Genomic DNA, 16,185 nt, shown 5'->3' on the forward strand with positions numbered 1-16,185 from the left:
ATGAAATCTTCCCTTTTTCAATGAAGACGACACAATGAAGACTACCTATTATGCACTTTATAGACATTTCAGTTTGGCTATAGAACTATTGAGGTTATTATTTTGATTATTACCAAATACTCATTTCTTCAACAGCATTCACTGGGCACCTCCTGAAGGCGAGGCACGGTGCTAGCTCTAGAGGATACTGAATAATGTCAGCACACAGCCCCAACACGATGTGTGGCATGAGGCCAGCAGGAACACAGACACTAAACCAAGGCTCTTCTGCCCAGAAGGATGCTCTACTTGCAAACACCTTGCTGAGGAAGGATTTGAATGTAGTGCTTACATAACACATAAGTCTTGTGGCTTAGAAACTTGAAACTGCTTGACTGCATAGTAAACACTTCCTCCTCCCACACTTGTATCCTCTCTCAGGTTTCTTCATTACCCTGTAGACTCCATTTGTCTTTGTATTCCCCCCATTTTTGCTAACCCAGGATTAAACACCATGCTTTCGTGTGTGTGTGTGTGTGTGTGTGTGTATGCTCATTTATTTTTCATAATAATGTGGATACCATTATTGTTCCTATTTAAATATGAGGAAACTAAGGCACAGGGGAGTTATGTAACTTGGTCACATAGGTAATGTGGTCACATAGGTAATGAGTGGAGGAGTCAGGATTTGAACCTAGGCAGCCTAACTTTAGCGCCAAAACTATTAACCACACACACACAAACCCCAAGGACCATGCAAGCTTGAAGTTGCCAAGGCTATCTAGCGCCAAATGAGAGAAGCTACCCCAAAATGAAGCCTATATAAGAAAAGGATAGCTGAAGAAAAGGAGGGAGAGAGGGAGAAAGAGAGTATATCAGAGAAGTATAATTAAAGATTATTTTATTTGAACCACTAGAAAGTATGAAGCCAGAAACTACCCTTTGGCCTTCCTAGCTATACAAGTGAATGGGGTCTTTTGTCATTTGTAGCCATAGGTTCTTAATGAGGGGTCCACTCACAATTGTACACACAGCTCTGTTTGTGTATAAACAGAACTATAAAACAATATATATATACATGTCTCTGGGGAGGTTCTCAAAGGAGACCTTGATTCTACATAACTGCCATATGTACAGCTTCTTAGTCAAATATCCTCTGCTAAAATGAGCTGGGGACCCTTAGAACACATCACTTGTCATGCGGCTGGCCTCTGCTAACAGTAGGTCTATCCCTGGTGCCATATTTGCATGGAGCAGAATAAACTTTTTTCCTGTATTAAGTGCCACAGTGCCTGGAATCTTGCCATAAAATATGTATCCATGATAATTTCTAACCATCTTTTAAAATACAAAGTGTGTTTGAAGAAAGACTCTTGGCAATTCAATATGCTGAACTGAAAATGCATGTTTCTCTTAGTGCTTTCTCCAAACTCTTCAAAAACGACAGTAGGTCAGTCCCCATTCTGCTTATCTTCAAATCAGTTTCTCACTCCTGCCTTGTCCTGCTCTGCTCTGTAAAGTGAAGGGGCTGACCTCCGCAAGGCTGGTTTCCCAGACTTCCCTGGGTTCAGCAAATAGGAGCACTGGTGAGTGGGATTCTGAAGGTAGGGAGAGAAGGGAGAAAGCAGAGGACTTCTCCCATCCCTCTCTACCTCAGGCAGGCAGTGGCTCCGTCCTGAGGCTCCATCTTCCACTAGACAGACCTACCATGATTCTAGCTTCCGGCAGTGTTGCCAGGTCCTGGGCTCTGACAACACCACCTCCTCCTTTGGTCCCTTCAGCCTGGGGTGGTGGTGCTATTGCTAATCTCTAGGTTGCCTCACAGTCCTTTGCTGGCTACTCAGCATTTCTACAATCTGGACAGAATTGGGGCAGGGACACCATTCAACTCAATACAAAGCAGTATAAGTATAATATTTAGAAATATCAAAGTGAATTACACAGAATCAGCTAAAAGTCAAAGGCCCTTACCTCTGGAATTCCTTGCATTGACTTTGCATAGTTTCAAATACTCAGAGTGGGTGTATTCTCCTGGTTGGGCCATGACTAACACAGGCAACCAAATAATAGTAATTATAAATAAGTATAAACCCATAGGGACAAAGAGGATGGAGCAGGAAGTAACAGTGAATATGCAATGTCAACTCATTTTTGCAAGATGGAAATGGATGGAGGAACGGTCGCTGCCTTAGCAGGGCAGAGAAGGCTGCACCCTAAGTACCTAAAGAAGGGATTGCCAGGAAAGACCCTGGGATATCCCTGGGATGCCTCAGGCCTCGGAGGTACCAGATAACTTGAAAAGTGGGAATATGTGACCAGAAGCAAGAACACTGCTTGAAAGTCCAGGTATGTTTTCTCTCCCACTTCACCCTAAAGACTTGAGGCTTACTCTTTGGAGACTGTGTAAGAGCAGCTTCAGACTGGAGGGCAGTGGAGGGCAGGAAAGCGGCCCCATACCGGAAACAAGAGGATGACAAGAATATTTTCATCCTTAACAGTGGGACCCTCAAACACACACAATCTTGATTGAAAGATTCTTCATTGGAGAAACAGTATCCCCAGAAAAGACATTTAAATCTTGATATTGGAAGAGAGATGAGAGAGGACCTAACAAAAAAGCCAAGTAATTGCCAAAACCCCACCTTCAACAAGCCCCACCACATTATCTGCTAAGAGTTTGACAATGTGGAAATAGTAGGGAAAAGGAACCTGAAGAAACATTTAGGAACACATTGCAATTAACAATAGCCTTATAGAGAACTAAATAATGAAAATATGAGGCAATAATTAATTCCAGAAAAATAAATCCTTGAGCACTACTTGGTTCAGCAGTGAAGTAAAAATAATGCAAACAATTGATTATGGATCAATAACGGGACAGATGTAAGAAGGGGAAATGGGGATAGCATGTAATTCTAGATGTCATAAATAACATTTAAAGCTGACAAATTAAGAAAGAGTGGTGTATTAGTTTCCTAGGGCTGCATCACAAATTACCCCAAACCCTGTGGCTTAAAACAACAAAAAATTATTCTTTCACAGTTCATTAGTCCAGAAGTCCAAAATCAAGGTGTCATCAGTGTTGGCTCCTCCTAAAAGCTCTGAAGGAGAATCTGGTCCATACCTCTCTCTCTGAGCTTCTGGGGATTGTGAGCAGTCTTTGGTATTCACAGTCTTGTAGCTGCAGAATTCTAATCTCTGCTATCGAAGAAGATGGCATTTGGCCATCTTTACAGCATGTCTTTTTCTGTGAGTCTCTTTCCTTGTTCTTAGAATACCAGTCATAGTGGACTTAGGGCACACTCTATTCCATATGACCACCTCTTAAGTTGAATAATTACATCTGCAAAGACCCTGTTTCCAAATAAAGTCACCTTCTGAGGTTCTGGGAAGGATGCGAATTGGGGCAGGGACACTGCTCAACTTAATACAACCAGTATAAGTATAATATTTAGAAATGTTGAAGTGAATTACAATGGAATCAGCTAAAAGTCAAAGGTCCTTACCTCTGGAATGGGAAGTGGTGGGTGGAGAGGGCATAGTAGGGGAACGATGTTCATGCTTACAAGGCTTGGAAAAGACATGCCTATGGCACACTGACACCATGTCCTTTCCTTCAGGCCAGTAGGAGTATCATATTTCTTCTCCTTCTGGTTAAGTGTGGTCAAGTGGCTAGTTCCTAATGATAGGTTGGGTGAAAACGACACATGTGGTCAGAGTTCTAACCACCAGGGTGAAACTGTTCAGCGGTATTCTTCCTCCCACAGGGATGGGGAGAGCACGTGTTCAAACAGAGCTTCTTTCAGTCTGAGCAGAGTGTCCCCTGGCTATGGTCTGAATGTTTATGCCCCACCCCCACCCCCGCCACAAATCCATATGGTGAAATCCAACCCCCCCAAGGTGATGGCATCAGGAGTGGGACCTTTAGGAGGTCATGAGGGTACAGCCCTCAGGAACGGGATTAGTGTCCTTATAAGAGAGACCCTAGAGTGATGCCTTGCTCTTTCACCATGTGAGGACACAGCAAGAAGGCACCCTCTATGAACCAGGAAACAGGCCCTTACCAGACATCAAACCTGCCAGCACCTTGAGCTTAGACGTCTCAGCCTCCAGTACAGTGAGAAATAAATTTCTGTTGTCTATAAGTTACCCAGTTTATGATATTTTGTTAATGCAGCCTGGACAGATGAAGATACCCAGTTGTATCAGACACAAAATCTTTGTTTTTGTAATCTGCTGAGATTTAAAGTTTGTTGTTGATGTTACAGCCACGTAACCTAGCCTGTCTTAATTGACACAAGGCTTGGAGTATTATTTGAATTTGATACAACATACATGTACTATTTTGATAAATATTAAAATAAATAACATAAATGATAAACTGTAAGAGATAATACATGAAACCACTTAGCATTGGTGATTTTAGCAGATCACTTTTTAAATGACACAGTATTCCGAGAGTACTGTATTCTAAGTTGTGGCAGGCATTGTCAAAGTGGGGCATGGGATACATGAAGCCAAACCTTATGTCACAGTTTTTTTTTACTGGATTTTATTAATTAAGGAGAAGTATACTGAATTAATCCAAATATGGAAATGGCTCATTTTCCACAATATCTCACGTGCTGGAGTATGGCAAAATAAATGTATCTACTTTTTGGAGTCAAGGCTTGTTTTGGGGTTCTATTTGTACCTAATCTTTTTCTTGCTGAATGAATAACAACAGGTTCTAAAAATTTACTTCCAAACTCCTCTTTCAAGTGGATTTTTTAAACTCTGTAAACAATCAACACTCTTACCTGGGTATGAATTTATTTCTATTTAGAAACACAGTCATCTACTGTGTAATGTGATGGTGAAGAGGTTCCCACATGTGGTCTGCTCCTGCCCACTTGATGTCACCTTTCTGTTAGTGCCTGGGTGATAAATCCTTCCAATCTTGCATATTCTACTTCTGTTGCAATGTCAGTTGCCCATATTTGTGCCTTTCAGTTTACTCTATGATTGTGAGTCTTCATTCAACATACTTTTCATTATGCAAGTCAAATACCACCCTGTATCCAATCCCCCTCTCCTTCAGAGCACCTGGAAGGACTGTATCTTCCTCCCTGCTGAAGTTAGGCAAAGTTATGTGACTAACTCTAATGAATGAATGCCATTTTAATGAAAATATTTATGTAACAAAGAAGATATAAAGCCCCAGTAACTTGTTATATCCACTTCAAGAAATTTTCAATTCAATTCCAGTACAACAAAATGATACAGCTTTTGAAGTTCATTGGGATGAGATCTCAATTAGCTAATCAGACTGTGAGCTCTCTGAGGGCAGAGCTATCCTGAAACCCACACACACTAGACGCTCAATACACATCTGTTGAGTGGATGAATAAAGCATTGAGTGAATGAGTGACCATATTCTAATATTGTGTCTGGATTAAATCACTCTTATTTCTCCTCTATGTTCATTGGAACAGTTTACTAATTTAGGAAATTACCCTCAAATGAAAAAGATTATTTTCTCAGTGAGATTAGCAATAATAATCTGGCTTCTCAAAGAAGGTTAACACAGAATCTAAGAGGGAAATCCCAGGGAGTTTTGCTTTCTATTTTGGAACCTTGTAATAAAGATGGCCCAGGGGTGTACATATCTTGCATTTGAATATAATTTGTGGTTTTCTTTTTTTTTTTGAGACGGAGTTTTGCTCTGTCGCCCAAGCTGAAGTGCAGTGGAGCAATCTCGGCTCACTGCAACCTCCACCTCCCGGGTTCAAGTGATTCTTCTGCCTCAGCCTCCTGAGTAGCTGGGATTACAGGGGTGTGCCACCATGCCCGGCTAATTTTTGTATTTTTAGTAGAGACGGGGTTTCATCATGTTGGCCAGGCTGGTCTCGAACTCCTGACCCCAGATGATCCACCTGCCTCAGCCTCCCGAAGTGCTGGGATTACAGGCGTGAGCCACCATGCAGGGCCCCTTGTTTCTTCTTTCTCTTTGAGTTTAGTGATTTGAGGCTGTTACAAACTGAATGCTTGTGTCCCTCCAAAATGTGTATGTGGAAGCCCTAACCCACAATGCAATGGTATTTGGAGGTGAGGTCTTTGGGTGGTGATTAGATTTAAATGAGGTCATGAGGATCTTGTCCCCATGATGGGATTAATGGCTTTATAAGAAGAGGAAGTGACACCGGAACTTTCTGTCTCTGCCATGTAAGGATACAGCAAGAAGGAGGCCCTCTACAGTTAGGAAGAGGGCCCTCACCAAGAACTGAATCAACCAAGACCTTAATCTTGGAATTCCTATCCGCCAAAACTGTAAATATGAACGTCTGTTGTTTAAGTCACCCAGTCTATAATATTTTGTTACAGCAGCTCCAGCTAAGACAGAAGCCAAATTCCCATCTTCTCTACCTCTATTAGAATAGTAATACTATTTTTGCATGCCACAGTCACCTTCTCTTGCTTTCAGCAACCAGCCTAAGATTCCACTGCCTCTTTAGGTAGAGTAAGTAACACGTCCATCCAGTGACCAGCCTGAATTATCAAGTATTTCCTAATTGAGGCAGTAATCGTTTCTTTAACCACCATTATTGCATAGCATTGTTGGCTGTTAGGCTCCAACCTAGGCATGGTGCTCTTGGGTTTCATATAGTGCAAATAAACGGAAATTTTCACTAGACTCCAAGAGCTTCCAATTTGAAAAAATAGAAAGTTCAGTAATTCAGTCACAGGTTTAACTTTTTAAAAATGCTCTAGATCATATTATCCCCACAAAGTTTTGTTATTTTTCTTTTTTTCCTTCTTGGTAAATAGATTTAATACATTGCCCTGGCTTGCATTGACCATATTATGCCCTTGCAGTTTCCTGAAAATATGGCATTTTGCATTGGCAAACAGCAATAGGAATAAATTATTTAAGCACTATGTAAAAAACTTACTTAAAATTTTGAAGTCTCATACCAAAATACTGACTATTAAATAGAGATTTGTTATGCAATGCCAAATGAAAATGCGCTGTCATAATCCACTGGATAAAGTTTAGTTTTTACATCATTTTGATAAATTCACCTCATTTACCAGTATAGCTACAAATCATGCCTTATGGTTGTCATGTAAAGGCAGTAAAATATTATATACTTCAGATGACATTTATCCAGAAATGCTTTTCACTGTTCACATTTTATCTGTCAAATAGTACTTTCTTTAGAAGCAAATATAACTGCCATTATAGAGAGAAGCTACCGACCTGGGACAAGTCCTAGCATTTAGTGCTCTGACAGATCTTAATTTGGATATTAGCCAAAGTCAATAAAACTTGTTCATGCAGAACCTTACCTGGTTTTCACCACATCTAGGGGGTGCATCAGGCAAATTTCTACAAGACCTGAAAGATGATAAAGAAAAGTCCAATAAACACTTATGTAAACGCTGGTTCTTATTTCCTTGATCCTGTCGATTTCTCGAGTATGCAGGTTCAGATAAAGAACTTGGGACTTCGAATATGACAGCTAATAGTAATAGGCTAGTGGCAAAAGACAGAAGCATAATATGATTTTATTTCGATGGGAATAAGATATGTGAGTGAGTACTTTCTTACAAGTGCTCTGGCAGGGAGGTAGGGCTGGTGCGGAAAGAACATTTAAAAAAGAATCAGACGTGCTAATTGCAATCAACTGGGTGGGAGTTATGGCTTCCCATTCCAGCCCAATAATAAGGATATACGGAAGGAAGGGAGGAAAGAAAAGAAGGAAGGAAGAGCAGGGGGCTCTTTGAATCTCTCCCAGCTTTGGTATGTTAGTAAACATAGCAAATCAGAAACCTCAGTTTCACTACCCATGAAACAAAGACAATGATTCTTCTCTCCCAAGGTAGTTATGAAAATACAATACATATCAATATATTAATAGCTTAACAGAGAAAATTTCTTGCGAGATCATTGTGTGCTAGGCATTGTTCTAAGCAGTACTTAGATTACCTCATTTAATCTTCACAAGAACTTTATGTGATAGGATGTATTACCCCCATTTTACAAATGAGATAATTGAAGCATACAAGTTAAATAACTTGTCTAAGATGTTACATCTAGGAAGTAGCTTTAATTCCCACAAAGCCCTGATCTTAACCATTGCACAGTGAAAGAACTATAGCTTCTTGCGAATAAATTGTAAAACGCTCTCTCTCCTATTGTCTAACTGAGCAGACTACTCAATTATAATACAAACTACTGGCATGTAACAATAGGAGTAGTACAGTAGTGTTAGGTACTAGTAGTTGCAAAAATAATCATAGTAGTCATTCTTATGGTATTACAGAGGTAATAACAGTAATAGTTACCTACATATGGATGATCATTTAACATACATGGTCCTGATATGCACAACGAGTGGACAAGGTAAGTACCATTATTATCTTTCCTTTAAGATAAGAAAACTGAGGTTGATAATGTTCAACTGATTTGCCCAAAGGCCACACAATAGTATTTGTGAGTAGTTTCTTATAGGCAAAGCATTTACCTCCATTTATAAACTAACTCAGCTTGAATTTAGCTATGATGTAGTTTATCTTCCCCATCCCATATTTATCCACACAAATGTCTTTTCCTCCCCATACTGACCAGGTCCAGAAAGCTCAAAGGGCCTGCACCTACCTGAAGGCCCCCTTTGCTTCTATAGAAGCTTTGGGAAGTTTTCCCTGCAGATGCGTGCTCTAGGTTGCAAAGTCCTATATAATGACCAAAACTGTCTTACTTTGGCTACAACTAATAAGATCCAACATGGATGTTTGTGCCAAAGGCTTCGCAAGTCAAGGACCCAATTGGAGTCTCATTGCCTAGAGACAGGAAGAGACGGGCTCAGGTGAGCAGAGGCCACAGGATTGCTGGACACAACAGCAAAGCCTCTAGGTACCGTTTTAGCTTTATTATTAAGCCCTGTTTCTCAAGGTAGCATGAGTAGAAATCTTCCTTGCCAACTGTAAAGTCTCCACATACTTCTCCTTGCTTGAGAATTCACATTTACCCCCAAAGTAAGAATCAGGTGACCAGAATTTTTGTCCTGCTACCTTCAGGGAATCATCATTTACCCATGATGACATCAGTTCCTTATCTGTAAAGCAAAAGATTAAATGGCCTAGAATAACTTTGAGGTCTAATATTCTATGTTTGTTGCTGTTTTTGAATCTGACTCACATATATTCATATATATATATGTATATATGTATATATGTATATATGTGTGTATATATATATATGAAATGAGGTCATGAGGGTCTTGCCCACATGATGGGATTATATATATATACACAAACATAAACATATATATACATATATTATTTATAATTCTAATTTAAGCTTTATTATATTAGTTATGAGATAAAACCCTAATCCTATTTAAAAAGTTTACTCTGGGAACTCAGACTTTAAAAATAGCATCCTTACCACACACTGTAGCAGAAATCCATTAAGTACACTTCCGTGCACCTCATGCACAGAAGGAAATAAGATACTCAGAATCAGTTTACCAAAGCAAGTACACAAAACTCCTCTCACTGACTTGACATTAGAGTAGAAGCAAAAAACACATACCAAATAGCACTAGTTGGTACATTTCTCAAAAAGTTTACCAAAAGAACCCACAATAGCAACAACTTATTAAAGCTTACAGCAAGACTTGGAGAATAAGACCACATTATGTAAATTTATAATATAAATTTACAACATAATTTATATTATATTATAATTATAATATATATAATATATAATATAGTATATATTATAATTACAATTATATAATTATATTATAAATTTATAATATAATTTATAATATAAATTTATTATACAAATCTGTTTATTTGCAAAATTGTTTCAGTTTTCTATGTGCTAATGCACATTTCTGGTAGTAAACAGATAATCGATAAGATGATTATACTTTTGTGATTATTTAAAATTATTTTCAATCCCCTAGTATGCAACACGACACTCATTTATTCACTTGACGAACTTGCACCGGTTACCCTCTATGTGTCTGGTATTGAGGATACAGTCTACTGAGGGGAACAGACACATAAGAACAAATAGTAATGTATGGAAGGAAGTGCAATGCTCAGTTTATGGGAGCACATCAGAGAGAGGCCCCTGACCTAGCATGGGATCAGGTGAGGGATGGGAAAGGGATTCAAGGCAGAGAGAGGACAGCATGAGCATGAGGCATAGAGGAAAGATATTGCACACAAGAAAGAAGAAAAGAGGCAAGAAGCACTTGAACATTACAGCAGCCTAGGGTTGAAGGCAGGGTATCGCAACAGATGAGGCTGCAAGTGTGCAGGTGAGGCTCAAGTTCACATTTAGGCACTTCGGCTTTATCCCATAGACCACGAGGAGCCCCTGAAGGATTTTCTTTTTTTAATAGCTCTTGGTTGTTTTTTTCTTACTACCAATGTACTCCATGTTTATTGAAGACATTTCAAGGCGTTGTAAGCAGAGGAGTGTTATTGACCTCTGCTAATGTGTTCTCCCAATAATCTAATCATCCCCTCCCTTTAATCCCCCCAGTCCTCCCAATCACAGTATTCACATGCAAGCACAACAGTACTGATGTCCCAGCCCTCTCTCCATTGGTAAACAGTTTACCAGTAAAAGCACTGCCTCTTATCATAGCATAGATGTCTTGGTGTCCCATGTACCTCTAAATCTGAGAGTCAATGGTCATCTATGAAACTACCTGCAAAACTGTGAACTGACCAAAAGGAAAATGGGACCTAAATGGTCAAATATAACATATTTGGTCCAGGATCTCTGTGTGATTATTTATTCACTGTTGTTTTTAATCAAAACAAATAATTTGTAGAATTTAAGTTAGTGATAAAATGCATTACAGGCAGAGAGAACACAAATGTTGGAAATTATATGGAAGTTTTGACTTTCATCAGAGTTCAGAGTTAAATCTGGATTCACTCAGAGTGGGAACGGATGCTTGCTGTCCTCCACAGACAGCTAAAGACTGTGAGATCCTGATTATTATTTATGAAGATAACCATATAAATAGAATCAGATTAATCATGTTACATAGGCCTAGAAGTGACCTCAAAAAACTGAATGGTACCATGTGTCTACTGACAATTCAATAACCTAGTATGAAGGCACGAACTAAATAATGAGCTAGTGAGCACAAATTTTAATACTTTCTCTATTCTCATAAAATTAAAGTCTAACATAGAAAAGAAGATGACTGTGAAATATCAGCTTCCATTTAATAATCCATCCTAATTGCAATTTTAAGACACACTGATCTCAAGACAAATACAACCTAGAAGTGTTGCTTTTACCAACCTGGCATTTATTAAACTCACCAGCCACAGTGGAATTAAATGGTTCAATCTCCCCTACTCATGCATGATATAAAAATTGTATTGCCAACCACCAACCATAGAAATACTTTCTCCGGGGAAAAAAGTTATAACTTCATAGTATTTGAGAAGGAATACGAAAAAAAATACACAAGATCCTAAATACAAATTTAGATCAGTGCTTTTCTTAGACTCTTTAGCTGATTTTAGATTTAAATTTGGTGTTTGATCTTAAAAACAGAAAAAAGTCATTTTAGAGATAAAATGTCTTCAAGTCATGCTTAACTTTAAATGAGCTGGACTATTTGTAACTTCCATTCATTTTGAGAATAAAAAGCAGAATCAAAATGTAACCAAATGACAGTATGAAAATAATTAGAAAAGCAAAAAAAGTATATTTTCTCAAATAACATACTACATTTCAGAAAGTTAAAAATGTTCCATATGTTACTTTTATTTCAGGCAACTGCTGATTTATCACAATAACAAGTAAATAAGAATTACTATTAGATTTGTTTAAGCTAGACCAAATACTGATTTTATAAGGCTGAACATTATAAAAATTAGAAAAGTCCCAAAGCAGACTGATACTGTAAATTTAATATATTGTAAATGATTTCATTGTTTCTGCAGATTCATGCATATTAGTGAGCATGACTATATCTCTAAGATTTGAATGAAACTGGTAATTTGACCCTACCACGGGCACAAAAATCCATGAGTTATCCCCCTGAACTTTACCTTGGGATAGCCCCTGAATGCCCTGGCCTTTGAACTGCCTCAAGTACATGCCTGAGCCTGAGCCAATATTGAGAAAAGATTAACACCACCCTGTCATAAACCCTTCTCCCAGACTTCATCTTTTCTGAGAAGATCTCCTGCCTGTTCAACCACAAAACTTCACTGATCATTAACACTACCCCCACTTTCCTCTGAAATAACCTGCACTGTACTCTTTTCCAAAAAAAAGAAAAAGTACAAACATTGTCACACAATGATTAATCATGATTGGTGAGAGAACAGTTTCTTCTCAGTGTTCAATTCCTAGAATTTTCTCTTTCCTCAGGAATGTTTTTCTTCTATAAGGACACATGTACATATACTTCTGAGAATCCTACTAACCCTCAGATCTCAATTTAAGCAACCATTTTCCCAGAAATCCTGGGGCAAAGATGGTTAATTGTCCTCTTGGTAGGCACCCCCTCTTCTTCCTGGCCACCCAGAATAAATATTGCATTTTTCAGTTTCTTTTGCTGCTCAGCATCACCATGCGACTAAGTTCTGGCCAAAGGGATGTAAGGGAAAGTGGTTTGAGCAACATCTGGGAAGTTTTTTAAAGAGCAGGAGACTGCTCTTCTCTTTCTCCCTTCTTACTGGTGGAATATGGACACAGGCTGCCATGTTAGACGACAAGGTAACTTTGGGCATAGAGGCCACACACAGCACAGCAACAACATAGACATAGTGGAGTTCTGGGTTATCTACCTCCAGACACTCATGTTGGAGAAAAATTTCTATTTTCCTTACACTACTGTGATTTGGGTTTTCTACCACATATGCTAATCTAATTCTGATACAGGAGCTCCCTGAACTTGTATCATTGTGTGACACTACCACTGTTTCTTTTCTTATCTAGAAGCTCCATGAAGACAGAAACTCCATCTGCCCTCTCCATGTTTGTATCCCCACCACTTTGCACAACGGCTGGTACTCAGTATGCTCGATAAGTATTTGATGAATAAATAAATTAATGCTGATTAGGGTTTCTGCCGATGCCATTATGTCAGCTAATTCTCAAGATAAATTGAACTGGCAGCTATTTATTCTGGATTTAATTCATTAGTTTGAACCTTATATAAATAAGCAGATAAGGACAGAGAAACATTCATAAAATGACAATAAACAAAGCACAGTAAGTACCTGAAGAGAGAAGTATGATATTGTTAATCACATATCCTGCTATGTAAATGTTAGAAAACAACTAATCGGTTGGCACCTAATAGATTGATAGATGATTGTTGAGAACTGTGTGCATGCAGAATGACGTGCTAGGTGCTGGAGAACACAGCCTGATGCTGCAACAAGGATGCTCGAAAGGATTTCAAAGCTCAGCACAGAAGGGACACATTGAGAAAGGCCTTACATGTAAAGGGAAGACATTGAGCAGAAAATAGCAATACGCATAAAAATATGGTTCAGGCCTAGTAATTTAGTGTTGCTGTTGACAGTGTGAAATGTTACTTACGTTCTGCATCAATTCTAGTCTTACATAACTGCTTACATTTATCTCAAATCGTCTACCTTCTTTGAGGAACTATGTTATAATTCTGATTAAAAACTAATGACAGAAAACACAATCATTTAAAATTTTAAAATTAAAATGTTATATCATCTGTGGCCTGTGTATTCTTTATATTTGAGATGACTTGCCCTAAGTCACAAGGCTGATTTCTGGCAAGTAAAGACCATTTAAAATGTAAATATGTGTGTCTGTGTGTGTGTGTGTGTGTGTGTACACATGAGGAAGTAGTTCTTAAAATTGTCACCAACTTTGCCTATGACCACTGATAGATATCTCATAACTCAACAATATCCTTTTTCCTATGAGCTAGGAGTAGAAAAACCACATCAAAAGTATCACTTCCCAGAAAACATCAGGTTGTTCTTTTTCATTTCAGAGATTTAAAATGCTTACAACGTAAAGCAGAAGATCTTATCTCCACCCCGCCCCTTTTTTCTACCCATTACTTTACAACCTAGGTCACAGAAGAGAGACAAAAGTGAGTGTGTAACTACATACACGGACTGATTGTGGAACATACCTCATCCCTGCCAACTCCTAATGGAATCCATAGGTACAGAAATGTAGAATGCTGATGTCATTCCTGTGCTTTCCTTCCCACTCTACCTCAGCCTTTACCCAGGAACAGTGTTGCAACGGGCTTTAGTAACCTTTTCAGCAATAGGAAGAAGGGATGTAGAAGACAAGCTGGGTAACCCAAAGTAGTAGCCATAAACATAATTAAAGGACAATGTTGAATGATCCTTTAGCATGGTTTATTTTACTATATACAATGTTATTATATACTGTTCTGTTCTGATACATTATTTGAGAACAGCGTATTCTAAATTTACTCTGCTTTATTATTACTAAGTCAATTCACTGCTCCTTTCTCTACAGTTCCATTGCATGCACTAATTGTTTTACATTGTATCACATATATCAAGAATAGCATTTATCTGGCTGGGCATGGTGGCTCACACCTGTAATCCCGGCATTTTGGCAAGCCAAGGCGGGTAGAGCACTTGAGACCAGGAGTTTCAGACCAGTTTGGCCAACACGGTGAAACCCCATCTCTACAAAAAATACAAAAATTAGTCGGGTGTGGTGATGTGCATCTGTAGTCCCAGCTACTTGGGAGGTTAAGGTAAGAGAATCGCTTGAACCTGGGAGGCAGAGGTTGCAGTTAGTTGAGATCATGTCACTGCACTCTAGCCTGGGTGACAGAGTGAGACCCTATCTCAAAAAAAAAAAAAAAAAAAAGAATAACATTTATCATATGATACTCTGTCTCTCCACACTGCTCCCCAATTCCCCAGCCATTGCAGTATTCAACACCAGACACTGTAGTCTATGTGAATGGTATCTCTAGGTTGTGAAAAACCTGTGTAGCCAAAACAAATGATGAAATCTTTGAGAAGAGGGAGCATTTATCTTTATATACCCACTGAATAAATTACAGCAAATACCTGAAACCCACTGAAGAAGTTCTCTACCTACACTCACTCTCTTGGTGATCTCATCCAAATCCATGGTTTCAATTATGCCAAAAAACAATTCACCAATTTCCATTTCTAGTCCAGACTTCCTTTTCAAAGTCTAGATTTAAATATCCGATTGCCTGTTTGACATCTCTGCTTGGATATCTAGTAGCCTAGATATTCAGTCTAAAACTGGATTCCTGACCCTGCACACCTCTATCCCCTTCGGAAACAACATGCTCAACCTTAGAATCATGCTGGATGCTTCTGTCTCTCTCACAATCTTCTTTGAATCTATCTGGAAATCTCTTTGACTCTACTTCAAAATATATCCAGATTTCTACCATCCCTCACAACCTCTACTTCTCCCGTTCTGGTCCAGGTCATGATTATCATTTATCAGCAGATCAACTGTAGCAGGCCCTTAACACGTATCCCTCCATCTACCTTTGACCCCGCCCGTCTGTTCTCACCCCACAGCCTGAGTGATCTTTTGAAATTAGAAGTTATTTCATGTCATTCTTCTGGTCAAAAATGGTTCTCCATTATACTCAGAGGAAAGCTACCTGTAACCCCAGCTTCATTACTCCTCTCACCTGCTGTCTTACTACTCTCCCCTCCACTGGCTCTACTCCAGTCACACTGGCCTCTCTGCCGTTTCCCAACTTTGCCAGGTCTTCAGTAATAGGCCTTTGGTCTAGCTGTTCCTGCTGCCTAGAATGCTCTTCCCCTAGATTCCACTTGGTCAACACCCTTCACGTGGACCAAGAGTAACCCCAACCACTCTAACAGAGACCTGCTCCTCCTTAGCCCAGTACTGATAAATGTCTTCATGCTGCTTTGTTTTTTCATTTCTCTCTAGTGCGTACCAACTTCTAAACTTACTATATCATTTATCTATTAATTTTGTTTATTGTTTCCTATATGTCTCTTCTGATAGAAATAAACTTCATGAGAACAGAGACTTTCATATTATCCATCAATACGCACTAAGTACCCAGAACATGCCTGGCACCTAGTAGTGCTCAATAAATCTTTGTTGAAAAAGAAACTAAATTATACAAAAGAATAAAATTGCTACAATTATGGAATTCCATTTCAGTGGTA

General features: G+C 38.9%; 1 protein-coding gene across 1 annotated transcript in view; it reads right to left on the bottom strand.

Annotated features, from left to right (window-relative positions):
• Positions 1–16,185, bottom strand: part of SLC25A21 (solute carrier family 25 member 21) — a 512,026-nt gene that overhangs the window by 204,684 nt on the left and 291,157 nt on the right. Inside the window, exon 2 of the mRNA XM_007986522.3 lies at positions 7,309–7,357. Coding sequence (XP_007984713.1) covers positions 7,309–7,357 — 49 coding nt within the window. The remainder of the gene's footprint in view (positions 1–7,308; positions 7,358–16,185) is intronic.

Source organism: Chlorocebus sabaeus, chromosome 24 (assembly GCF_047675955.1).
Source record: "Chlorocebus sabaeus isolate Y175 chromosome 24, mChlSab1.0.hap1, whole genome shotgun sequence".
Classification (NCBI taxonomy): domain Eukaryota; kingdom Metazoa; phylum Chordata; class Mammalia; order Primates; family Cercopithecidae; genus Chlorocebus; species Chlorocebus sabaeus.